This window comes from Asterias rubens, chromosome 13, assembly GCF_902459465.1.
Source record: "Asterias rubens chromosome 13, eAstRub1.3, whole genome shotgun sequence".
Lineage (NCBI taxonomy): Eukaryota > Metazoa > Echinodermata > Asteroidea > Forcipulatida > Asteriidae > Asterias > Asterias rubens.
Window position 1 is genome coordinate 3,033,544 of NC_047074.1, and position 25,774 is coordinate 3,059,317.

General features: G+C 38.1%; 3 protein-coding genes and 1 long non-coding RNA gene across 4 annotated transcripts; all 4 read left to right on the forward strand.

Moving 5' to 3' along the window:
* Positions 1–222: 222 nt before the first annotated feature.
* Positions 223–4,028, forward strand: LOC117298925. The gene is made up of 3 exons (XM_033782306.1): positions 223–355; positions 1,911–2,238; positions 3,477–4,028. The coding sequence occupies exons 1-3, from the start codon at positions 301–303 to the stop codon at positions 3,655–3,657; spliced, it is 564 nt and encodes a 187-aa protein (XP_033638197.1). The 5' UTR covers positions 223–300; the 3' UTR covers positions 3,658–4,028.
* A 2,556-nt stretch (positions 4,029–6,584) lies between these two features.
* On the forward strand, positions 6,585–9,973 carry LOC117298821. The gene is made up of 3 exons (XM_033782157.1): positions 6,585–6,834; positions 7,121–7,434; positions 8,758–9,973. The coding sequence occupies exons 1-3, from the start codon at positions 6,741–6,743 to the stop codon at positions 8,764–8,766; spliced, it is 417 nt and encodes a 138-aa protein (XP_033638048.1). The 5' UTR covers positions 6,585–6,740; the 3' UTR covers positions 8,767–9,973.
* A 1,768-nt stretch (positions 9,974–11,741) lies between these two features.
* On the forward strand, positions 11,742–14,114 carry LOC117298244. Its single transcript, XR_004519956.1, has 4 exons — positions 11,742–11,827; positions 12,127–12,408; positions 13,494–13,557; positions 13,714–14,114. It is a non-coding gene; the product is annotated as an uncharacterized LOC117298244 (long non-coding RNA).
* A 2,768-nt stretch (positions 14,115–16,882) lies between these two features.
* LOC117298810 lies at positions 16,883–18,957 on the forward strand. The gene is made up of 4 exons (XM_033782144.1): positions 16,883–17,089; positions 17,205–17,485; positions 18,437–18,502; positions 18,849–18,957. Exons 1-3 carry the CDS (start codon positions 17,008–17,010, stop codon positions 18,467–18,469), a joined length of 396 nt encoding a protein of 131 aa, XP_033638035.1. The 5' UTR covers positions 16,883–17,007; the 3' UTR covers positions 18,470–18,502; positions 18,849–18,957.
* Positions 18,958–25,774: the final 6,817 nt, after the last annotated feature.

Below are 25,774 nucleotides of genomic sequence, written 5' to 3' on the forward strand. Positions count from 1 at the left end.
AAAATCACATCAAGATGTCCCGGACCAGTGGACCACAACAAGTTAGCCTTGTGTGTTTAAATACAGCAGTTGAGCTTCTTGGAACTGTTTTACAGAAATGCTGACAGCATTACTCCAACAGAATGGTAGAAAATGTTTGCTTCCCCTCTGACAAAAATGAGCACTTCCAAAGTATACAAACACGTTGTGTCTACGCACAAGTTACAAACAGTTCACGAAGTCTGCAGGCACCAAGTTCCATGCACTGAAACGGATAGGTGGCTTCAGCGGGTATGTTAACCTGGAGGTATTATCTACAAAATGGTGAACATTCAATTTTCCCCAGAAGTCAGCCGACACGAGGAACGGCTTGCAGGTGAGTTATAGTGGGGGAGCTGCAGGCCTACAGAGTAAGAAAATGAAATGCAAACTGACACGACATCTTTGAAGTCATTCAAAGTTGAAATAGTTTGGCAGTGTGATCCGTTGGGTGAACTACTGCTTCAATGTGCCGAACCTTTAAATGGCCACTCGTTACACTTTGGTGACATTTTGTATGTTCCCCTAGATTTGTAAGAACATTCTCATATTGTTTGAACGAATATCCTAAAGGAATGGTATGTCATGGTTTGCTTACTCTCTTTGAATTAAAGGCAGTGGACACTATTGGTAATTGTCAAAATCCAGTCTTCTCACTTGGTGTATCTCAACATGTACATAAAATAACAAACCTGTGAAAATTTGAGCTCGAATGGTCGTCGGAGTTGCGAGATGACTGTGAAAGAAAAAACACCCCTGTCACACGAAGTGGTGTACTTTCAGATGTTTGATTTCGAGACCTCAAGTTCTAAACTTGAGGTCTCAAAATCAAATTCATGGAAAATTACTTATTTCTCGAAAACTACATCACTTCAGAGGGAGCCGTTTCTCACAAGGTTTTATGCTATCAACCTCTCCCTATTACTAGTTACCTCTTAAGGTTTTATGTTCATAATTATTTTGAGTAATTACCAATAGTGTCCACTGCCTTTAAGCTAAGGTACAGCTACAGTAGTTGCGAAACTGTTGCTACCGATATTACACAAAACGGCTGCTGAAACTGTGTAGCTTAATTAAGCCAACATAAAGCAAATCATACAGTCATATGGCTTAAAGGCAGTGGACACTATTGGTAATTACTCAGAATAACTTTTAGCATAAAACCTTTCCTGGTAACGAGTAATAGGGAGAGATTGATGTGATTACAAATTGTGAGAAACGGCTCCCTCTGAAGTGCCATAGTTTTCGAGAAAGAAGTAATTTTCCACGAATTTGATTTCGAGACCTCAGATTTAGAACTTGAGGTCTCGAAATCAACCATCTAAACGCACACAACTTCATGTGACAAGGGTGTTTTTTCTTTCATTATCATCTCGCAACTTCGACGACCAATTGAGTTCAAATTTTTTTAGGTTTGTTATTTTATTCATATGTTGAGATACACCAAGTGAGAAGTCTTTGACAACTACCAATAGTGTCCAGTGTCTTTAAGGTGTAGACAGTGCATTTAAGACGAGGTAGTTTTTGGGACGTTTTGACGAAAGCTCTTTGAATCAGGCAAAGGTACAGCGTTGGTACTGCAAGTAAAACTGCTACAACTGAACTATTAGAATTATTGTCAGAACTTTTGTCAATCGAGTGATTTACCCTCTTTTAATCACACAGTGCCAACTACAACGAACCAACTTTGTGGGTAAATTTGTGATATTTTCAAAAGGGGAGACCCTTTCAAGTTTCAAAAACGAACTTCTTTTCGGGCTAGTAGAGTTTTCGGGCTAGAAGAGTTCACGACGTGTACTATCCCTTTCGAAATATGAAAAGAAGAAAACAAAATTGGTTTAACATTCACACACCATTACACAACATTCCATGAAACTTTCCTGCCGTTTCAGGTCCAACAGTCAGCATACTAAACAATCGGATAAAAAGGAATTTCAATCCAACGTTGCTGAAGGTCGAGTACAAAGCCCTGAATCCCGTTACAATCAAATGGTACGTCGACGGAGTCAAGGTAGGGGAGGCCATGGACAGAGTCAGGTCCTCAAGCACTTCACTGAGACTCAGTACGGAGTGGCTATCCAGGCATCCACAGAGCAGATACAAGGTGTCCGTGTTCGACCAGCAACTCGGGCGAGTTGAAGGCGCCAACCCGGTCACGAGATCGTGCCGTGTGAAGGTCGTACTCGGGGACCTGAGCAACTACAATCTATGTGTCAAGGGGTGAGTCAAGTGTTTGGCCGTATCCAAATTGGCGTCTACAGCAACACGACTCGTGCTAAAGGACGTCCTATACCTCAATGCAAAATGACACAGAAATCTAGGTGTAGCCCAAGCCGAAGCCGCAATTTCGAACACGGCCTTAGATATGATACAATTTTCCCAAGTGAAATCATTTCGTGAATCACCCATTAAAATCAGACCTGATGACAGCATCAGGCCGAATTGACCATGTAACCTGCTTTTCCAACAAAAGGTTAGACTATGAATAAAACAGGCCAGTTGAAAAGTTGAGGTAGTGAAGAAATTATCCACTACTAAAGTAGTAGTCCAGCCGATTTTCTACCTTCCGCTCAGGTAGTGAAAAAGCAGGACACAGAGAAATCCCCAGAATTCCGAAAATCTACTGTGCGGTAGTAGAAGATGTAAAGCAAGAAAACACTCTTAAGAACACAAACTACCTGGCAAGTAGACACACACATATGTTGTTGCCGCAAACCAAATACATATTAATACCTCACCATGTAATGCCTCAAACCCTAAATACAACATTCAGAGCATCTACCTCCATGATCAGAGTGACCTTGTACATTCTAGGGTCTAACAGAAAGGCAAGATACTACATTTGCCATATGGGACATTTTATGCCACAATTTCTATGGATTGAATGTGTTTCTCAATTGAAATATGAACAAGTTATGCCAGAAGGAAGTCCAGGCTTAGTGGCTTTTTTGGAAACTAGCTGAGGGCGCTCTACTCAAATAAAATGACATCGTGTTCTTAAAGACAGTGGACACTATTGGTAATTGCCAAAGACCAGTTTGCTCACTTGGTGTATCTCAACATATGCATAAAATAACAAACCTGTGAAAATTTGAGCTCAATTGGTCGTCGGAGTTGCGAGATAATAATGAAAGAAAAAACAACCTTGTCACACGAAATTATGTGCGTTCAGATGGTTGATTTCGATACCTCAAATTCTAAATCTAAGGTGTCGAAATCAAATTCGTGAAAAATTACTTCTTTCTCGAAAACGACGTCACTTCAGAGGGAGCCGTTTCTCACAATGTTTTATACCATCAACATCTCCCCATTACTCGTCACCAAGTAAGGTTTTCTGCTAATAATTATTTTGAGTAATGACCAACAGTGTCAACCGCCTTTACGCGTACCCAGATCAAATCTATTAGTACATAAAGTAATAGTGTTGTCACTGATGTTTCTCCTTTTTTTTTTTACAGGTGTAGGTGCAGACGGTCGAGTCGGGTACAAGGATTGTTCAGTGGGCATGTCTTTTGGATATACAAGAAGACCACTACAAGTACTAGAGACATAGTGTCCCAAAGAAACAGGGATACTAACTCTCACAGAGCCCATCTCAACCTTCAACTCAAATTTCACGGACCTCTAACTCACCTATGAGAACATTGAATTAAAACATAAAAACTTATTATGAGACTCAACACACATGGAGTCAACTTGACGATAGGTGGCAGCAGTCACATGTGTTGCCGTCGTTGTATGACCGATACATTATTCGCCTAGGCATGAGGATTATTATAGCAAACCAACCGATTGGGTTTGCTGAAAGTAGTAGCGTTTCAAAAGGCCTCCTTCGAACCATAATTACAGCCAAAACCTGCACAAGAAGTGCCATTTTAAACATGTAATTATTTTGTAAAGTGAGAGAAAAAGGTTTTTGGAAACAATGACAGCTTAAACACTCCTTTAAAGACTCTGTACACTATTGGTAAATGACAAAGACCAGTCTTCTCACTTGGAGTATCTCAACATTAAAGCATAAAATAACAAAGCTGTGAAAATTTGAGCTCACTTGGTCGTCGAAGTTGCGAGATAACTATGAAAGAAAAAACAACCTTGCCACACGAAGTTGTGCGCATTCAGATGCTTGATTTCGAGACCTCATCTAATTCTGAGGTCTGGAAATCAAATTCGTGGGAAAATTACTCCTTTCTCGAAAACTACGTCACTTCTGAGGGAGCCGTTTCTCACAATGTTTTAAACTATAAACCAGTCCACCCCCTAAACTTGATGACTCCATTTGTCAGGTGGAGCATGTTTATAAAAGAGATTTTACAATTTTGATTTTGTATTCATATCAGAGTACATGCATATCTTATAACTTAAAATCATAACTTCGTTAAATATGACGTGCTTCTATTGTACCCAGAAACATAATACAACTATAATCTGCATGTAAATCTAATAGATGGCGGTTTGCAGAGGGTATACAAATTATGTTTTTGGCTTCACAAATAAACACCGATGTGTAACTGTATACTCAGCACACTGTTTAACATTAAAATTCTACTTGTAATTATGAAGGAACGAGCAAGGCTCAATATTATGTGGCTACTCAGTCACCGCCAACCAGTAGAGGGCGCCGTAACAGCATTTTTGTCGCCTCTAGTCGAATGTTCATCGCGTTGCCCTATCAACAATAAGGTCGTTCAATACAGATTCGAAACAAACTTAAAGGCAGTGTACACTATTGGTAATTACTAACAACATTTTTTAGCATAACAACTTATTTGGTAACGAGTAATAGAGTGATAGTATAAAACATTGTGAGAAACGGCTCCCTCTGAAGCAACGTAGTTTTCGAGAAAGAACATTTTTTCCACGAATTTGATTTCGAGACCTCAGATTTAGATTTTGAGGTCTTGAAATCAAGCATCTGGAAGCACACATCTTCGTGTGACAAGGGTGTTTTTTTCTTCCATTATTATCTCGCAACTTATAGAAACTTATAGTGTACGAAAAACAATGTTTCTGCATCATTTTGTCCCAGTTTCTCTATTATTTAAAGGCAGTGGACACTATTGGTAATTACTCAAAATAATTATTAGCATAAAACCTTACTTGGTAACGAGTAACTGGGAGAGGGTGATAGTATAAAACATTGTGGAAAACGGCTCCCTCTGAAGAAGTAACCTAGTTTTTTTGCCACGAATTTGATTTCGAGACCTCAAATTTAGAATTTGAGGTCTCAAAATCAAGCATCTGAAAGCACACAACTTCGTGTGACAAGGGTGTTTTTTCTTTCATGATTATCTCGCAACTTCGACGACCAATTGAGCTCAAATTTTCACAGGTTTGTTATTTTATGCATATGTTGAGATACATGAGAAGACTGGTCTTTGACAACTACCAATAGTATCCAGTGTCTTTAAGGAGCAAGACTACTTTCTATTAGAACAAGGCTAGATCTTTACTGAATTGATGATACCTTACCCAACAAGGACAGTTGTATACTTGTAAAGCCGTTCAGCTAGTTACCAGTATGTATAAGAGAAGCCCACTTTATAGACTCATTCAATACTAGGTTAGATAAAATCCAAATGACCACTTTCATAAGGGGAGCTCACCACTAATTTTTGTCCACTAATTGCCACACCACACTTTCAACTTATATATCATGTGAGGAGTTTGTTGCAGTATTCTACAGATACAGGAAGGTATATGGATGGTCATGGTTGGAGAGGTGGTACCTTTCCTCGCCTTCAATCTCTAGGACCCCGGTTTGAATACCACAGGGGGCACTAAGTGGATTGGGTTTCAGTCCCAACCTGACTGTGTGGGTCCTTCCAGGACACTTCTCTGGGGTTTTTCTCCCACATTTAAAACTGAAGCTTCCATCCTTGTCTAATCTCCATTTGGATTCTTGTCCATGTTTATTGACTAAGTTCGGTTTGCTTGGAGGCCTTGGCTTCACAACCGTAATAAAACAAGAAAGAAAGAGAGTCTACAGAAGGTGCGAAAAACCCCAAAATTAAGTGAGTGCTGTGTTTGGTTCAGTGTTCAATCGTTCAAAAAAACACTCTGTTTAATGATATTCACGACATATTTTGAACAAGGGTTTTCGATGAGCCTTGTAGCAACAATTTCTTCACCACCTTGCACCTTGATGTAGCCCCATTACATAGTAATAACTTCACCTCCTTGCTCTATATCCAACCGCGTACCGACACACACGGTTGAGGTGTGAGACGACCATTTTGGACACCGCACCCCCTCTTGCGTTCAGAAGCACACCGAACAGGCCGTGTGAATGTCTATGAACGTGAACTACAAGCATTGATACTGTGTTTTTCACACAAGCAATCAGGTCTACCGAACGTATATAGGACTGCCCTATTATGGAAAAGGTGTTTCAAAAGCGGTGATGATTCGTGGAGGGGGGGGGGCATTGTATAAATACTCAACATGTTCTATGACATAGCTAATGTCGGAAGACTGGGAGTGACAATAATTTATTCGACATTAGTTTCATAATTTCAACCAAAAAGAACATCCATAAGCGCGCCAATCCAGTATTACTACTCTCGGCTTCCCAGCCATCTTTAATGGGCACACCTGATCACGTGCTTGTTCTTTTTTTGGGGTAAAAGAAACAGGTCTCTGGTGGGTAAAAATACTCGGTAGCACACAATTTCGAACGTACATGTACATGTACCCAACTCAGTCAATTCAAGCAGTTCACCATGGCGAATGGCAGCGAGGCAACCGACAACATCAGCTTTCACCTTAATACACTTCCTTCTATAGGTGCAAGGCAAAGGGAACCTCAAGAGCAAGGTAAATTGTAACCCAGAATAATATTGTTGTGTTCAATGTCCACGGACCAACGAGGACTGTCCACCACCCTTCTAAAAAATTATTCAGACTATAATTATGTCAGGCCTGTATGCTGCGTTTTTGAAAGGGCAGGGGCACCAAGGCATTTTGTCCTTGGCAGGGAACCCTATGAGGGAACCCTGTAGCATTGGCACCAAGGCAGTGACCAGGGGCATGGAGGCAAACGCCTTCATGGCCTCCGTGAATTATCAGGCCTGTATTGTAATTTTGAAATTTACTTCTTCAGATCCACAAATCCTGTCGACAAGTCCCAATAATGCTTCCATACGACAGCTCCGATGCGGAGACACTGCAGAGTTCAAACTTACTTATTGGGTCTTCAAAGGACCGGCGAAGATTATCTGGAAATTCGTGGGTGACAACAAGTGGGGAAACATGGGCTACTTCAAGGGGAAATCTTATAAACGCAACTTCGAATTTGCGTTCACTATCTCAAATGTACATGCTGGTCACAGTGGGAGATATGTCGTGGAGATTTTCGACAAGAAACGTGCCGAAATATTTGGCAGTAACCCAATAACCATGGAATGGAACGTGAAGGTAAGAGGTTTTCTGATACAACTGAGGGATGCCGAATTATAATCGTTTTATGTAGCATCTCAAACAAAGTTATCTTTTAGCGTTTACAAATAACGCAAATAAAAAACAAGGTAAATTATTTACGATTGACAAAATACGAACAAGGAACATGCAGTTATGTTAATGGGTAGGGTGCCATGGCCGAGTGGTTACGAACATGGAGTTCAAGTTCATGTGGTTAAGTCATCGGAGTGTGGGTTCAAATCCCGGTCATGACACTTGAGCAAGATGCTTTGCTATATAATTGCTTCTCTTCACCCAGAAGTATGCATGGGTACATGTTAAGGCAGAGATGGTTCTTGGGCAGAGATGGTTCTTGTGATTGATATAAAGTCACCTGGAAATAGATTTTTTTTCCTTTCAAACATACGAGTATGATGCTTACGAACAATAAAACAATTTTTTTAGTAATTGTTTGTCACGATTTATATGTTTAACAAATATATAAAGTTGTTTGGGGGGCTGACTCCGCCTACCCCTTTTGTGACGTCAATCGAGGCAGACTTTGCCTGCAATGCGTGTAGTAAACACATGTGCAAAGTACATGTACGTCCAAGTCGTGAGTTGGTACGTTTCAAAAAGTGCTTTTCTGCATTCAGCAGCAATACACCTGGTCGGCATTGCCGGAAAAAAAAACCGTACAAACTCACGACTTGGTCCGTACATGTACTTTGCAATTGTGTTTACTCTACGCATTACAGGCAAAGTCTGCCTCGATTGACGTCACGAACAGCGCCCTCTCGGGTCGGGGTCTACTCTTAAATTTGTAAATAACATAAGAACTGATTTTTTAAAACCTTAGTTAACTGTTTATTCACATCCCACTCATCAAAACACATGTATTAGTGACAAAAGCTTTATTTTGAAAAAAATACCACTTCCAGGTGACTTTAAGTTAGTTGCAGTGGGCTACATAATTTGGCAGCACAGGCTGTATACTCACAAGGGAGCTGAGATTGTTTAAGGAATGAAATAAAATGGACCAGTGACCATGGGTACTAATACTGAAGCGCCTTGAGTGTCATTGAAAATACTTGTGCAACACCAGAATTCAAGTATTAAAGTAAAAACATGTTGTGTCACGATAACAAAAAGAGTAGAAAGTGGTCTCCAACACAACAGGCTGTAAAGGATATTTTGATGGTGTACATGCACGTTTATGAATTCTGGAATACAACTCGGCAATGCATTGCAATGAGGAAAAGAATAAAATTCTTTAACGAGTACTGTTTACAGAACGATAGTAGCTTACTTTTGCTCTATTTTGTATTTTTCTTACCACAGGTCATCTGATGTCGAGGTCAAAACTCTCCACCACTGGTAGTCTACTAGAATCTGCACGACACATCTGTTCTTGATTTCACTCTTACAAAATCCTCAGACCCACACATCCACTCCCTTTTCAAAGACTACAGTACTGGCGATTTAAAAAAAAAAGTAGCAGTTTCATTTAAAAAATTACCCAGACATAGACAGGCGATACCAAGAACAATCACTACAACTTTCGATTAGCCAACATTCGTATAAGAAAAGGGTATTTAATTGAGAAAAATTAATATTTCCTTGAATTCGTGTTAATAAAAATACATCCCTTTTATCCTGATGTTTTACAAAGAAAAAGTCACAAACCTTTATGTACTGTTTATCTTAATATTTTTTAACCTGTTCTAAAAGGTATTCTACTTACACCAATTTTGAAACAAAACACAATCCAACCACATCAGACATGTCAGAAAATGTCAAATAATTATTTTGTGCACGTTCACATAAAGTGCATGTTTGATTGCTCAAATCTAAATGAACACCAGTGTCAAAGTTGTATCAATATTTTAAAACTAATTAATGAAAGAAATTTATTGTCCCTTGTAAATAGTTACATCCAGATGTAACTCACACTATTTACTTAAATCACAATATTTACAAGGGACAAGAAATTTCTTTCATTAATTAGTTGTTAAATTTGGGAACAACTTTGAGATTGATTAATTTTAACTGAAGTTCCAATGAGCACACACTCCAACCAAACCAAACCAAACAGAACAATCGACACATTTTGTGCCATTCACTTAAAAGCCCCTTTCCCATTACTCCAATCAAAATAAACACCCTTTGAAATACATAGTTAAATAAGAACTTAAAGGCAACATTTGGGCTCAATAATGTTTTTTTTTGCATGATATCTGATCCTACTCTTTTGACTCAAGAAAAAATCTATCGGAATATTTAGAAAGGTTATTTTGTTCGAATTCCAATAATTTTAAAGGATATTTTTTCCCACGATTGGCATCTCGTTTCGTTTTATGATTTAAGAGTTAAATCTCAAGGCCAAATAGTAACAACAGGTTTGCAATTATGATCCGCACTTGTTACCGAAATTTATCTGGATTTTTAAATCTGGATCAGTAAAGAGTGCAGATTTTAAGACATCTTTGAATTGCAATGTTGCGCATTTCAAATAAAGTGGTCATTTACAAAACGTACATGCGTACATGAACTCTCACCGTGACCTAAATTTCTTTTATTTCGAGTGTGTGAGGCATGGTAAGGCAAGATGTATTCACCCCCTACCCCTGGAAATTCTGTGTGCCCCCACCCCCTTACATGGAATTGTGTAAAATGTTCGTCTCATGGAGCCCTTTTGTAAACTTCCTCAATCATATTATTTCTATACACACACCAGGAGACTTAATCCCAAACAACACCGGGTTTGAATCATTGTGTTTTATTAATATGGGGCATAGAGTTCAATATCAGACGCAATTTGGAAAATCTCGGTTGAAAAAGCAAGGGTGAGAGTCAATGGCTGACAAAAAAAGGTCTGACATTTTATAGGAAGCATGTTCGGCCTTTCCACATTTTGGATAACCCTGACGTTAAAGATTCCAAGGATCTTAAGAAACAATGTCCCCTTGTGTGCTAGAGAAGAGGTAAAACGGCACGATAGTTTACCAAATACAATACCAATACTCTGTTTACCCAGGCACAGCCTGTAAATACTAGGCCAAGGGCACCAATGCATTTTCTCCGTGATAAAGGGCACCCTTTATGAGAAAATTGTAAATTTCTACTGGAGCATTTCAAGGGCACCAAGGCATTGACCAGGGGGCATGGAGGCAATTACATTCATTGCCTCCATAAATTAGCAGGCCTGCAAGGCAGACATGACGAGTTTGAAATCACACAAATCTGACAATTTCAAACTACCCTAAGATCAAATGGCAAATTATATGTCCCGCTAAAAGTTGTCTAATACTGAGAAATCTACCAGCAACCTAAATAAACCACGAACACTTCCAATCCATTGCATCCTGTACATATTAATATTTCTGGGTTGGTGTACATGAATATTAAACAAAAATATATATACAAAAATACAGCTTGCATACAGCATTGTGGCGCAGCACTACTACTCCTTTGATATGCAAATTACCATGAAGGTCAACGTGCATGGCCATTTAGTGGTATCACTACGCGCCCCAAAAAGGGACAGACCATAATACCGTATCGCAAATACTCGGTACGTGCGCATTAGACGTGGAATCGGGTGCATGCTGGTCAAGTTAGCGATCAAGTTTTATCCCTATCGATAGACCAGCATGCACCTCATTCAACAGTTAGGGCTGGCGCAATGGGTATTTGCGAAAAGGTCTGTAGCAAAACGTTAAACAGCGCCACCATATATATTTATACGTCAAACATTAGTCGCCTTGCCCTCTTTAACCAATACTACACGGCAAATCATCAACCAATTAGTGCTTTTGAAATGCTATAATATCTATATAGTGCAGTACTATAACACATAGAAGGTTGAACCGCAACTGCTTATGGCATTTCCAGTGAAACAATGACGTATTAAAAGAGTGAAAAGACCCTTCTAATATATCAGTGTTCTCCATTGGAAGGACCTTACTAATTAAAAAAGGGGTGACAATGAAGTTAGAACAAAAGAAGGAATAAACATTTTTGTTTACTTGTTTGCCGTTGCCTTGTTGCCGTTGAGAGCAAGTGTATCTCACACACCACATTTTCGGGAAATCATTTCTGCATTAGGCTAACAAAAGGAAGCTCAGTCAAAAAAACAAATCTCGAATTGCAATTGCTTACACTCCCCAACCTAAAGTAAGTTGTTCATGCTTCCGCCACTGGACGCAAACAGGCAACCGATCTATAAAATATAGAGCCACTTTGATGTAAACGGAGTTAAAATCAGCTCAGTCAGTTGCTGATGTTCAATTTCTCTCTACACATTGAGAGACCAGGAATATGTCCTTCGAAATGAGCGAGCCAGGTGACGTGATAGTGGAGTGGCCTGAACCAGAACCTCAAGGCATAAACGTGGAACCTCAAGAAATGGGTATGATAGGCAAAGAATAACACACAAATCTAAAATGCTTTTGGTAGTTAATGTGCAAATTAGTATGACGGACTTTTGATGTACCAATCTGTGACTATGGAGTATGACAAGGCCTCTTTTTTTTTTGGGGGGGGGGATTCATTAGTATAATATTTATTTATTAGATTAAAGTAAAAATTGTCAAATCATGTACACAAGTGATTTATAACTGTTTGTCCTTTACGTTGACTGTATTTTTTGGACACTGCCCAACAAACCCTACTTCTGTTTAACTTGTTTTGTTTAATTCTCAATTCCAGATCCTGAAATAGAGACAATGTATGACGTCAGTATGAAGGCCGGAGAGCAACGCACATTTAAGGTGGAATATAAGACCTTTAATGGTCCAGCTACCATCAGTCTGTATAACGCCGTTAATAAACCCCACACAGAATCCCGTCGTACCAGGAATGGGTTTCTCGAGTTACACCATACCAAAAGCCACCACAGCACACAGTGGAGCGTACACAGTGGAGATACTGGATGAACGCCGTAGAAAGGCAGAATCACAGAACCCGGTGCGCACTTCATTCACAGTGAATGTAAGTACAAAGTGCTCACTCCAAAAATATTACCACATCCAAAAGGCAGCCTAAATACAAAAACTAGTTTGGTTTGAGACGTGGTTAAAGACACTGGACACTATTGGTTATTACTCAAAGTAATTATTAGAACTAAAAATGTACTTAACGAACAATGGAGAGCTGTTGATAGTATGCATTATTGTGAGAAACGGCTCCCTCTGAAGTAACGTAGTTTTTTTTTTGAGAGAGGTAATTTCTCACTCAAATAATAGAAGACTTCAGCTAAAGCCTTTTATTATGCATCTGAAAGTACACACATTAGTTTTGTGCAACAAGGGTGTCTTTGGATGACCAATTGAGTCTAAAATTTCACAGATTTGTTATTTTATCACATTATGTTGGGATACACTAGTGAGAACACCGGTATTTGACCATTACCAAAGGTGTCCATATTTACTGTTCTGTTAACCCAAATGCACACGTATTTTTGAATGACAACTCAATTTGTATTTGAATGGTTCTGTATTCGATTCCTAGAGCAAGTTCGAGTGCGCACATTTAGTCCACCAGTGGTCGACCACAGACTAGCAACGCACATGCGCAGTGATGCACTCACTCGAACGATTCATTTGGAAGTCTAGTCAACCTTCCGTGTTTTCGCGTTAGTGTCCCTGGTTCCCCTCTGCGCTCTGAAGAAACCATGGGCTCGAGGCTGGTTCCGAATGGTCGACCACAGTAGTCAACCAATGGTCAACCAGCCTGGGTTCGAGTCAAAATGGTCAACCTTTAGTTAACCATTGTGCTCTAAATTATCAAATATTTAGTTACAACATTTCTCAAACACGGACACTAATGTCAAAGACTTGACACTTGTTAGTACAATACCATAAGAGACTGTAACCAAATACAACCAATGAAAACAAAGCAGCGCGTAAGAATCTAATGCAGATTTTTCTGGAGCATGGAAGTATTTCTTCCTCCATGGTTGGAGCCTCATTGTGTCACAAGACATGCTGAACATCTGTTAATAACTATTACCTTAAATATTTCAATCACAAGAAATTGAGTTACTTTCACAATTGATTTCTAACTTTAAATAACAGGTGAAGAAACCGAAGTACAACTGCAGCATAGTATAACGGTTGAAGCTTAACAGTCTCTCAAAAGGTGGGTTAAGAATTTCAAAATAAAATAAACCGCAAAATCTGCAGCAACACTTTGTTTGCTATTTCATACATTTAAACAAATTATTTTTTGTCGAGCTTTTATTGTTAGCATCAACCCCTAATAATTATGTGCACAAACATTTATTTTGTGGAATAGGTACTTCAACTGATGAGTATTCAGCAGATGCTGCAAGGAGTCGAGACACAAACAACTGACGATCAACCAGATCCGCGTAGCACTTCTTAAATGAACATTACAGAATTGGGTTTTGCTATCAAAACAATTGCTGGCAGTAAGCACTTTATGTAATCCACTATATACATAAACTGACAAACCTGTAGAAGTTAGATTTCGATCGGCCATCTAGTCTAGATCACGATAAACTAGTGACAAACCGATTACACGTTTCACATGACATCGATTAAAAAAAAAAATAATAATAAAACGCTCACTGTGCGGTAAACCCCAAACGGGAAATAAGTTTTATTTACTTCTCATCAAATATGAAATTTTAGGCAGAAATATATTAAAGGATTTGGGTACCTTTTCAAAATGTCCATAGATTTACATTAAACTTATAGGGTTTGAAGATAATGATAGTGGAAAAATATAAAACATTACTTAATACTGAGGTGCTGTAGTTTTTGAGAAAAGAGTAAAACAATGTCATGAAAATACGTTTGTAAATGATTGAAATAATTTCCGTCTCATGAGACGAAAATTATTTTCATGACATTGTTTTACTCATTTCCCAAAAACTACAGCACCTCAGCTCGTCATATTTTCAGGGAAGCTTTCTACATTCATTATCTTCAAACTGTGTAAGTTTAGTGTAAATCTGTGGACATTGTGTTTCTTGTCCTACAAAAGTTACATAGACCCTTTAAGGGATATTTTCAACACAATCATCATTATTAGACCGTGTAAATTGTAAATCTGTGATCTCACACAACTTTTTCCCTACAAACTTTGTAATGTTCCTTTAAACATCAACATTCTGCTGAAAATTCGACACCAGTACTGTTTCTAACCAAAGATATCACGACGGACAATATCACGAAGGTTTTTGTCATTAAAAATTGTATTAGTCAGCTTTTATTAATTGTTAGTTTATTTTGATTATCACAAATCAAAAGACAGAATTTCAAAAAACTGCTTAACCCTGCATGCAAGAAGAATTTTATTATTACACTACTCATCTGCAAGAAGAATGTTTTATTACACTACTCGTCTGCATATGAGTAGTGTAATAATAAAATTCTTCTTGCATGCAGGGTTCAGGGAAGCTGTAGCCGAGAGACAAAAGTAAAACACATTGGTTTGCAGTAATAGAAACATATTTTAAATCTTCTTGAAGGTATTCTCGTAGCTGAGGGTGTGTAGTATTAACAAATCTGATTTGTATTTATTTATTTCATCTCGGGAGACAATAGCTGTAAAAATAGTTTACTTAAAAATTAATTGGTTATGAACTAATGGATATTTTGTTGGGTCAGCTACAGGTAGTGTGCCGATGCACAGCCGGTTTAATCACCCCCAAAAATGTTAAGCAGACCCTAAATTTTCTAAGTATTGTTCGAACACTTAGTGCTTAATGTATCGATTTGTGACTATTTAATGAACCTGTCTAATTAATAAATGAATTACTTGTTATTTTCATGGCAGTTGTTTTATATTCTTCTGTTTGGTATGCCTTAAACAAACGTTTTTTTTATTTAATAATTTTATCTCAGCTGCCATATTTTGACAATATATGTATCATCATTAAATAATGTGCATAAGTTTTTTTTTTTTTTTTTTTCAAACGTCCTGTCAAAAATTCACCAATATCTTGATCAGTATGACCCTATAAAGAGGTGTGGCAGTAATTGTTACAAGAGAATATCATTTTTGTGGTGTTATTCTTATTATGTAGTTCTGGTATGAAAACAAGGATGTCTCATAAATGAACGTAATCACTGTAACTTGCAAGCCTGAGGAAACCTGTAAACCAGGGTGATTGCTACACAATCTGAACCAGAAACACCGAGGTTAACTCCTTTACTCTTCCACAATAAGTGCTCTGGTTTGTGTTTACGTGTACTACCAATCGTCACATACTATTCCAAAGACAAATGATTTATGGTAAAGAATCTAGCTGAAGGACACCAGTGCCAATACCGCAACTCGAAACCACACTTTGCTGATCAGAAACACCAAAGAATGAGTCCTGTACTATTTACCGCTTGCCAATGACACGCAACGTTGTGTCCTAAAATTCAGTGGTAATTATGCAGTAACGTACTTGATTGTACTCCACAGAGACAGTGGCAGGCTGCTGATCATTTTGTCATGGTGATGGTTTCGTTACAAGACACGAAAGAAAACTCTAGTTAAAAAAACTGGGGAGAAAGTCAGGCCTGACAGAAAAAGTTATAAAGCTTGGACCAAGTCCTTTGAATTATCTTCCTTTAACATCTACTTATCTTCCTTTTTAGGGTCAAATTCACATGACAAATCATCTGCATCAATTCATAACAATGGGGCATGCATCACTTTAGCGCCATACTGTATAGTATGCACAACACAGTGGCCCTTTTTCGAAACCACGCCTTCGGCTTTGGATTTGGTTTCAGGCACCGTCCTAGCGTCTGCAGCCCTAAGCGCGTACGCAAAAGCACGCGCATTTGTCAAAACAACCGCGGGCCAAGCTACTCTGAGCTGAATCATGAGCCGAAGCCGTGGTTTCGAAAAGGGCCTATGAAGGTCATACTGCAGTATCTCTACGCGAAGGTGATGAGACCATCGCAAAACGCAAACAGCGCCACCAGTAGAACCATAAAGTACCATTCACCCAGCAGACTGGTCCCCTGTCTAATAATCTGTTAGGGCACTGGTCTTACAAACCGAATGGTTCCATTTGTTAGACAAGTAACGACGTGTTACAACTCCGAGACGGCTGATACACACTCTGGCATTACTGCGTGCAAGTTCAAAGGTACAATCGGCGGGCAACCAACAGTTTTTAGAGGCCGGTGTATGAAGTTATCACGCGTCCAGAATTGTAGCATCAGATGTCAGGCTTAGAATCGCCGCTTTGAAGGACCGTACCAATTAAAAAGGGGGGTAAGTTACTAGATAAGGAGGAGAATCAGCCTCTCACATTTCATTTTAAGCGCCTTTACAGTTTGATAAGCTTCAACGTTTACCACAGTCCTTTAAGTGGGGTCGCCTTTTCGGTAATTTTGCTGAGTTCAATCTCTCTTTGAGAACCAAATCTCCACTTTGCAATAGCTTAAACTACCTAATCTGAAATTAGTCGATCTTACGCTACGGGGCGTAAACAGGCAAAGTAGAAAATCTAGGACTATTTTAATGTCAACGGAGTACCACCAGCTCAGTGAGTTGCTGATAGCAATTGGAAGCGCCTGTTCAACTTCTCTCTAGTAATCGAAGGAAAATCTTAAGAAAATGAGTGAGCCTAGCGGTAGAGTAACAGTGCATTGGCCTGCAGCAAATCCTGGAGGTAGAAATGTGGAACCACAAGAGAAAGGTATGGCACGTCCATCATAATAAGAAGAGCGACTGGTTGACCACTGTGGAATTTTCAATTGTAAAGTTCATTTTTTAAATTATAATTATGGTATCATTATTTGTCTTAATTTCAGATCCAGAAATTGACACATTGTATGGTGTCGATTTGAGGGTCGGAGATAAATCCACGTTAACAGTGAAGTATAACACCTTTAAGGGCCCTGCTACCATCACTGTGTACGACTCTTATAACAGAAGCTACAGAAAATCCGGTCGTTCCAGGAGCGGAACTCTCCAGTTCACTATAGCCAAAGCTACCAAGGGACACCAAGGAGTATACAAGGTGGAGGTTAAGGACGAACAACGGAGCGAGGTAGAGTCCCGGAACCCGGTTAGCACTTCATGCAGAGTAACTGTAAGTATTGCACTGTTTCAAAACTAGCATCTTAAATATCTATTCATGTTTTTAAATACCAAGTCCAGCTTGATTTCAAGCAATGGGGGATATTTATAAAATGAATAAATGGACTTTTGCATCAGGGAAAAAAGAATTATCAATTTTGGTTTAACCTACATATACCGATGTGTGTTAGCGCTGTATACGCGGTACTTTCCTGAGCTCTGTGGACAAAAATCACAGGCATATTACTCGGATGGAATTCGAACCCACGACCTGACTAACTCGACTACCGAAATTGCCAGGTAGCTGAGGCAGTTCGAGTTGTACTGCAACGACTGAATAGATGGAAATTTGCATCGGGGATAAAGAATACTACTTTTGGTTTCCAATACGCCGATGTGTGTTAGCACTGTATACTCGGTACTTTCCTGAGCTCTTTGAAAAAATCACAGGCATATTACTCGGGTGGGAGTCTTTACTTATAAAGTGTACATCTAACGTTTGGTAATAACAGATTCTTCCAAAGACTAGATAACAGATTTGGTAGACAAAAAAACATGGAAAAAGAGTAACGATTCGGGAGGTTTTTATAACAGCCATGTCAAAATTGCGCAGAAAGGGGATAATCCACTGAAGATGATGATATAGTACAAGCCAGTATCAACACAATGCAATGCTTGGATAGTCATGCGACATACCTATGACCTAAAATGTATTTTTCCCCCTGGAGTTATTGTGCGTTATTTTAACAACCTACAATAACTCCCGGAATCTGAGCCCCAGGGGCCCTGACGTGGTTTTACTTCGTTTTTATGTAATTTTAATATAATTTTGTTGTATTTTGCCTACTCTTTTTAGCTTAATGTTTATAATATGTAAAACACTGTACAGCGTTTTGAGATTTTTTATGTAAGACGCTATATTAAAAATAAATTATTATTATATTATTATTTTATTTCAATACAGGTAGATGACAGTTGGTGGTGTGCAGTTCTATAAAGAATGAAGCTGTGACTACCATCCCCACAAATAGTAAGTACAACACACAACAACACCAAACTGCAACACCTTACATTTAATTAATTCAATTCAATTTCATGTGTCAAACTTTTGACCGAAGCAACAGCTACGTCAGTGTACACATTGGCACATTGTATGGTGTCAATATTTGAAGGTCGGAGATCAACGCACATTCAGGATGGGGTATTAGACCTTTGCAATTGTGTGAAGAATTAAGCTGTAACAATCATCCCCCAAAATATGTATAACAAAAGCAAAACTAATAATCCAACACCTTATGAGTTTATTTGTTTTCATGTGTCAAACTTTGGACCGAAGCAACAGCTTCTTACGTATGTATTTTTATTTTATTTTACAGGTACTCTTGTGAAGATTCAGCAGATGCTGCAATGACTTGAGCCAAACATCTATAATGAGCAGCCATGTAGTACTCAACCATCGACCTTCCCATTCTAGCTCAAATCTTCGAAGAATACTAACAACATACAGTTTACATAGGGTCGTTTCCATGTACCTTAGGTACATGTAATTGTCAAAGACCAGTCTTCTCACTTGGTGTATCTCAACATATGCATAAAATATAAAACCTGTGAAAATTTAAACTCAATTGGTCGTTGAAGCTGCGAGATAATAATGGACGAAAAAAAACACTCTTGTCACACGAAGTTGTGTGCTTTCAGATGCTTGATTTCGAGACCTCATTATCAAATTCTGAGGTTTCGAAACCAAATTCAAATATTTTAGTGGAAAATTACTTCTTTGTCGAAAACTACGTTACTTCAGAGGGAGCCGTTTCTCACAATGTTCTTAACTATCAACAGCTCTCCATTAATCGTTAACAAGTACATTTTTATGCTAACAGTGATTACCAATAGTTACTAGTGCCTTTACAGTCTCAACACAACCAACTTTTCTTTTTTAACAAGTGCCTTCGCCATACCTTGAAATTATTATTGAAATATTTTTCTGGACCATAAAAATTGTAATACTTCTCTCTATGTGGGACCCCTTATAGTATTTCGTAGCCTTCCGAAAAGCAAATTCGGATGTAATTTGCGAATAACACATCACTGTGTATAGTTATGCCTTGCATACATTGAAAGCTTCATGCAACTTCTCTTCAGCAACGTAGTTTTATGACTGTAAACATCGGACAGTTAAATTTATCCATGAAATAAATCAAAGTAAAATTAGTTTAATAAGCCAACAAAGAAAACCTGTTAGTGAGACTTGACTTTCGTTTCAGGGCACTTTTCAACAAATATTAAGAATTATGCCTAACCAACATCACACAAAGTGGGTAGTGATTTGCAAAAATGGTGTATCTATTAAAGAAAAGGATAGTTCGTTATTTTTGCTTAACATAGTTAAAACTTAGTTATTTAACTGGTGTTTATACTCGAGTCGGGAAGTTTCAAGTTAAACGACAAAATCTGTATGGTAAAAAAAAAGGTAATTTCAAGGTTGTTGTACGTTTTGCTTTTTGTCTTTTATTATTAAGACCTTGATTACAAGATTTTGCCCTACTTATCATACCGACAAAAAATACCAATCCCACAACCATCCCAAACTCTCAAATTTGTCCATATTCTATTAAAAAAACTGATGTGTCAAATTACAACAATGAAAAAGATAACACTTGTGTCAACTCCTGATTTCATTCAATTAACAAGACATTTTATCTACGTGTGATAATGGTGAATGTTGGCCCGTGTGACGTGTAATATTGATGTAGAAAATAAACAAAATGTAGAATACAATTACGTCGACTCAAATGTCTATTTTCCTTTTTAGGTAGTAACAATGACTTGTTTAGGCTACTACCCAAATTTTAATAGTCTTTAAGAATCAGTGGAGACTGCTGTGTCCCTTTCGTCTCATGGATTAAGGCATACCCAAATTGTATGCCAGAAACATGCACACATTTTAAAAGAGAGACATGGGTTTCTAAGCTGGGGGAGGGGGCGCTGGCTTTTGCCACTGCAATAGCAGTAAGATCAGCCACAACGCCACAAAATCCTCTTACGTGTTCACAATCTTCTAGGGGATTCCCCGCCGTAGCCGATGATTTATTTTTGTCGGTATGAGTTCTCTACCAACATTTTAGTCATGAATATGCATGTTGCTTGTGATTGGCTGAAATCGTTATGGTCGTCCTATACTTGTTTATGTAGACGAAAGAAAAAAGGAGGAGCACCAAAACCGCTTTACAGTATGCATATCATCACGCGCAAAGAGTAATAAAGCAAAATAGTGTTCTGATCTGACAAACACACACAGAATTTGCATGTACTCCTGTACAAGCATTCTTGACGAGCATTTGTATACTGCTCAGGATAACTGTCCAGCGTTCTAGGCAACAGTTTGCAGGAAGATTTATATTGAAGATGGGATCACATGAAACACAAGACGGAGAGCTTTTCAGTGTGGTAGAAAGTTCAACTAGCGCACATTTGAGAGAGCCTACGGAAAATGGTAAGTACTTCAAACTAAACTCGGCATTCGGCAGCAAGTATATTCCCACAGCACTTTACATCAAAATGTTATACTGCTTGTGTAAAGGGTACGGTGAGCCTTCGACGGCATGGCTGCACAACCAGTGGCCCAAGTGTAGGCCTCCGTTTTGACTGGGACCCTTACGCTTGTGATGTTAAATAAAATCTATTAGGCAATTATTATGTTAAAAGGGCGATATAGGGTCATCAAGATTTAGGGCGGGTAATTGTTCCTATACTCGTCCCATAAAATGCCGGTCAGCAAAAACACAGAAATGTCAAACTATACCACAAATGGAACAGTACATAGGTATTGTTATAGTTTCATATGACAAGTATAGTTCCAAGCACCCGCCATACAAAGCAATATAACAATGCCACAGATATTGTATAACTAAAAGTATAGGCTCGCAGTTAAGTTGAACGATATCACTCCGATTTTAACAACTATTTACAACCTGAACCACTTGGCATAGGTCTAGTGTCTAGTGAGAGTTCTTAAAGGCACTGGACACCTTTGGTAATTGTCACTGACCAGTCTTCTCAATCTCGACATATACAACATGTATGCATAAAATAACAGACCTGTGAAAATATGGGCTCAATCGGTCGTCGAAGTTGCGAGTTAATAATGAAAGAAAAAAACACCCTCGTCACACAAAGTTGTGTGCTGTCAAATTCGAGGTCTCGAAATCAAATTCGTTCAAAATTACTTTTTTTCTCGAAAACTCCTTTACTTCAGAGAGAGCCGTTCTCACAATGTTGTATACTATCATTAGCTTTCCATTGATCACTACCAAGTAATTTTGTTACACTAACAATTATTTTGAGTAATTACCAACAGCTTCCAGTGCCTTAAAGGCAGTGGACACTATTGGTAATTACTCAAAATAATTGTTAGCATACAACCTTTCTTGGTAACGAGTAATGGGGAGAGGTTGATAGTATAAAACTTTGTGAGAAACTGCTCCCTCTAAAGTGAAGTAGTTTTCGAGAAAAAAGTAACTTTGGACGAATTTGATTTCGAGACCTCGGGTTTGAAAGCACACAACTTTGTGTGACGAGGGTGTTTTTATCTTTCATTATTATCTCGCAACTTGGACGACCGATTGAGCTCAAGATTTCACAGGTTTGTTATTATGCATGTTGAGATACACCAACTGTGACGGCTAGTCTTTGACAAAATTACCAATAGTGTCGAGTGTCTTTAAAGAAGAATAAGATTTTAAAAACTCTAACCAATTCCAATTTACTTGCAGATCCATATGTAGACATTCTTCATGACAAATACCCTTCATATGGAGGTAGAGTTGAACTCAGGGTACGGTATGAAGCCTCATCTGCCGTGAACATAGTGTGGAAACGAACTGGGTCACATGATGTTTATGGTGCAGGGTTACAGAAAAATGGCCGCACTTCGATGGTGATCGAGAGTGCTAACTACAAACACAACAACAGAAAGTACACTGTCGTCGTTACTGACACCACCAGAAACCGGAGTTGTTCAACCTCCGCCAGCGTGTATGTGGACTAGTTTTCAAGATACATGGTGAGTCGAAATCACAATAAATTGAACATAACTGCAATTTACATAATGAAGTTAAGTTGTCTAAAGAACCAAACCATTATTTGTGAACTTTACAAGTGTAGTGGTTTTTAATGCAATACAAAATGTGTGGTCGAAGTAATACAATGAGTTATTTGCTTTGAGAAAAGTAACACATAATTATGTATAATTAAATGTACAACCAAATGTTGAAAATAAATCGTAATGTAAACAAACAACTTATAAATGTGAATGTTTGAAAAAAAAGGAAGCTGCAAGTGTTTCAAATCCTTTCCAAATCCTTTTAAATTTGTTTCTTCGTTCATCCCAAAATTAATTCAAATTTTCCCGGTCAATATGCTGTTCACTTGTGGCTCATTGATACTTACAATTTCTCAATACTTGTAAAACTCAACAAAATAAAACCCGGAGCTGCGTGGGAGCTGGAAAATGTGTTTTGGTGATGACAAATTGGATTTGTTGTTGTTGATTATTGCTTAAAGAAATGCAGCAAGAAATGGTAGGGAATGTTAGAGAATTGAACAATCCAACGATTCTGACAGCACCCTAATATAAGCTCATGGTTTTAATAATTGAATGAGAACTTTTGTTTTGTGTTTAATCTTCCACTATACAGAGAGTCAACATACTGAAACAGCATCATCCATCCCCAAAGGAGCAGTCTTGACCTTCCACATCGAACACCCAACAGTCACAGCAAGAAGTGAAACCACACTATTCCTTCCTCACTGGTACACGAAAACGAACTTTAACAGAAGCAACATTAACCGTCGGTCTACACACTTAGGCAATTATTGTCAAAGACCAGTTTCTCACTTGGTGTATCTCAACTATTGTATAAAATAACAAACCTGTGAAAATTTGAACTCAATTGGTGTCAAATTTTCAAGAAATTAATGGAAGAAAAACTCCATTGTCGCTCAAGTTGTGCGCTTTCAGATGCTTGAATTCGAGACCTCAGCTAAGGGCTCGAATTCAACTAAAATATTCTGGTGAGAAATTACTTCTTTCTCAAAAACAACTTAAGAGGGAGCCATTTCCCATAATTTATTATACTATCAACAGCTCTCCATTGCTCATTACCAAGTTAGTTTTTGCTTTAAAGTAATTGTTAAATTTACACTTCTTGTCTTGAATCAAAATATAAAAAAAAAAATTTGAGTTTACGAACTATATTTTGTGGTCATTCTAGTGCATTATTATCTAAGTTTTGTGTACAGTCAACCCTCGTTTTTCGATAAGCAGGGTGAAAAGATTCTGCTTGTGTGAGGTGACCCGAATCTCATTTATGCTTTGTGTTTCTTCGATTTGCTGTCCTCTTATAACAATGTTCCAGTTAAAGACACTGGACACTATTGGAATTGTCAAAGACTAGTCTTCTCACTTGTTGTATCTCAACAAATGCATAAAATAACAACCTGTGAAAATTTAAGCTCAATTGGTCGTCGTATTGCGAGATAACTATGAAAGAAAAAACACCCTTGTCACACGAAGTTGTGTGCTTTCAGATGCATGATTTGGAGACCTCAAATTCTAATTCAGAGGGCTCGAAATCAAATTCATGGAAAACTACTTCTTTCTAGAAAACTACTTCACTTCAGAGGGAGCCGTTTCTCACAATGTTTTATACCATCAAACTCTCCCCATTACTCATTACCAAGTACGGTTTTATGCTAATAATTATCTTGAGTAATTTCTTAAAGTGTCCATTGCCTTTAAACAAGAAGCAAATTTGGCATATCCCAGCTTAAGGTACCAACGAGGGTCGACTGTACATCTGCTGCATAAAAATGTAGAAGTTTATAAGATTTATATTTTATTTAAAATCAGTAGTTATTCATAAATTCAAAGATGCTGGTCAGTTGTCTGAGAAAAAGACCTCTAAATTCGTGAAATTGATCAGTATCTTTCAAGATTATTTGCCAAAAAAATTACATGTATAATAATGTCATTGTTCAAAGAATAGTGCCATGCACATTGCACAAAATTGCGACTTGAGGGATTCCTCAATTATGAGTGATGACATTTAAGACACAAAAATGGTGGACAATTAAAAAAAATTAAAGTTTAAGAAGGTTTCAGGTATAGATATGTAAGTTATTTACATTCAAATCCGGAAAGTACAACAAATAGTCTGTTTATGGTGAACAAAATGTTGCCTCGATAAACGTCAACTTTTACTTTAACTTTACTCGTTGCATTTTGTTTCATTAATCGGACTACAATGTATGCAATGTAATGTTTTGTCGTCCTTTTGTGTTTAAAATCCCTTTTTTTGTAAAAGGTCAAAATCAAGACACTTAATTTGGTCTGAATGATTTCGCACGGTTTGTGTGTTTTTTGAATGCTGATGATTATTCACTTTCGATAGTATCCACACAATGTAATATATTTTTTAATGTACATACCTGTTTATTTTTGATGTTCGATGACGCCATGTTTCAAATTTCGTTTTGAAAGAGTACCTGGTAACATGATATTTGTACTGTTCTTACGTGTGATAATAGCCTTGCACTTGTTTCCAACAACAACTTGTTTCATGAGCAAACTCTATCTACTGTTAAATGAGTGCATAACCAAACTGAACTTGACATTAAAGCCTCTCTTCAACCAATCAGACCAAAAAATAACTTGGAATGTGAAAGGGTTGAGGAGTAACATTTCTTCTCTCTGAAACATTCCAATTTTGACAAAATAAACCAATCGACTTACAAACACATTACAAGGTCAACTCCAATGAACGTCAAAAAGCAGGGAAATGATCAAAGCTTGTGAAATAGGATTATATATCACTGTGTCATGTTTGTATGGAACTTGTGAGATTGCCGTTTTCTATATCACGTCGAAGGCGTATCCGGACCATGTTATTGGGGCACAAGCGGGCAAAGACATACCATTTCAGTAAGTTTTTATGTAACGTTATTTAATTAATTTACATGCATGGTAATTCACAGGAGCAACGAAGGTGATTGCCTCCATGGTCATTGCCTTGGTGCCCTTGAAATGCTCCAGTAGAAGTTTAAGATTTCCTCATAGGCTATCCTTTACAGAGGAGAAATGCCTTGGTGCTCTTGCCCTTTCAAAAACGAAGCATACAGGCTTGTATTTTTTTGTTTTACTTTTTTTTGAGGGGGAGGGGTCCATGAATGGGCCATATTATTTCATTTTGACTTTGCTCTTATTAAGTGGGATGGGCAGGGATTCCGAGTGCACGCTCACTCC

Bases quoted from the DNA above. Each gene is read 5' to 3' on its own strand.
- LOC117298821 (XM_033782157.1), top strand. From the start codon at position 6,741: ATGGCGAATGGCAGCGAGGCAACCGACAACATCAGCTTTCACCTTAAT. The intron at 6,835-7,120 runs GTAAATTGTAAC...TTACTTCTTCAG, and splicing joins AAGGGAACCTCAAGAGCAAG to ATCCACAAATCCTGTCGACA.
- LOC117298925 (XM_033782306.1), top strand. From the start codon at position 301: ATGGTGAACATTCAATTTTCCCCAGAAGTCAGCCGACACGAGGAACGG. The intron at 356-1,910 runs GTGAGTTATAGT...CTGCCGTTTCAG, and splicing joins ACACGAGGAACGGCTTGCAG to GTCCAACAGTCAGCATACTA. The intron at 2,239-3,476 runs GTGAGTCAAGTG...TTTTTTTTACAG, and splicing joins TACAATCTATGTGTCAAGGG to GTGTAGGTGCAGACGGTCGA.
- LOC117298810 (XM_033782144.1), top strand. From the start codon at position 17,008: ATGAGTGAGCCTAGCGGTAGAGTAACAGTGCATTGGCCTGCAGCAAAT. The intron at 17,090-17,204 runs GTATGGCACGTC...TCTTAATTTCAG, and splicing joins TGTGGAACCACAAGAGAAAG to ATCCAGAAATTGACACATTG. The intron at 17,486-18,436 runs GTAAGTATTGCA...ATTTCAATACAG, and splicing joins GCACTTCATGCAGAGTAACT to GTAGATGACAGTTGGTGGTG.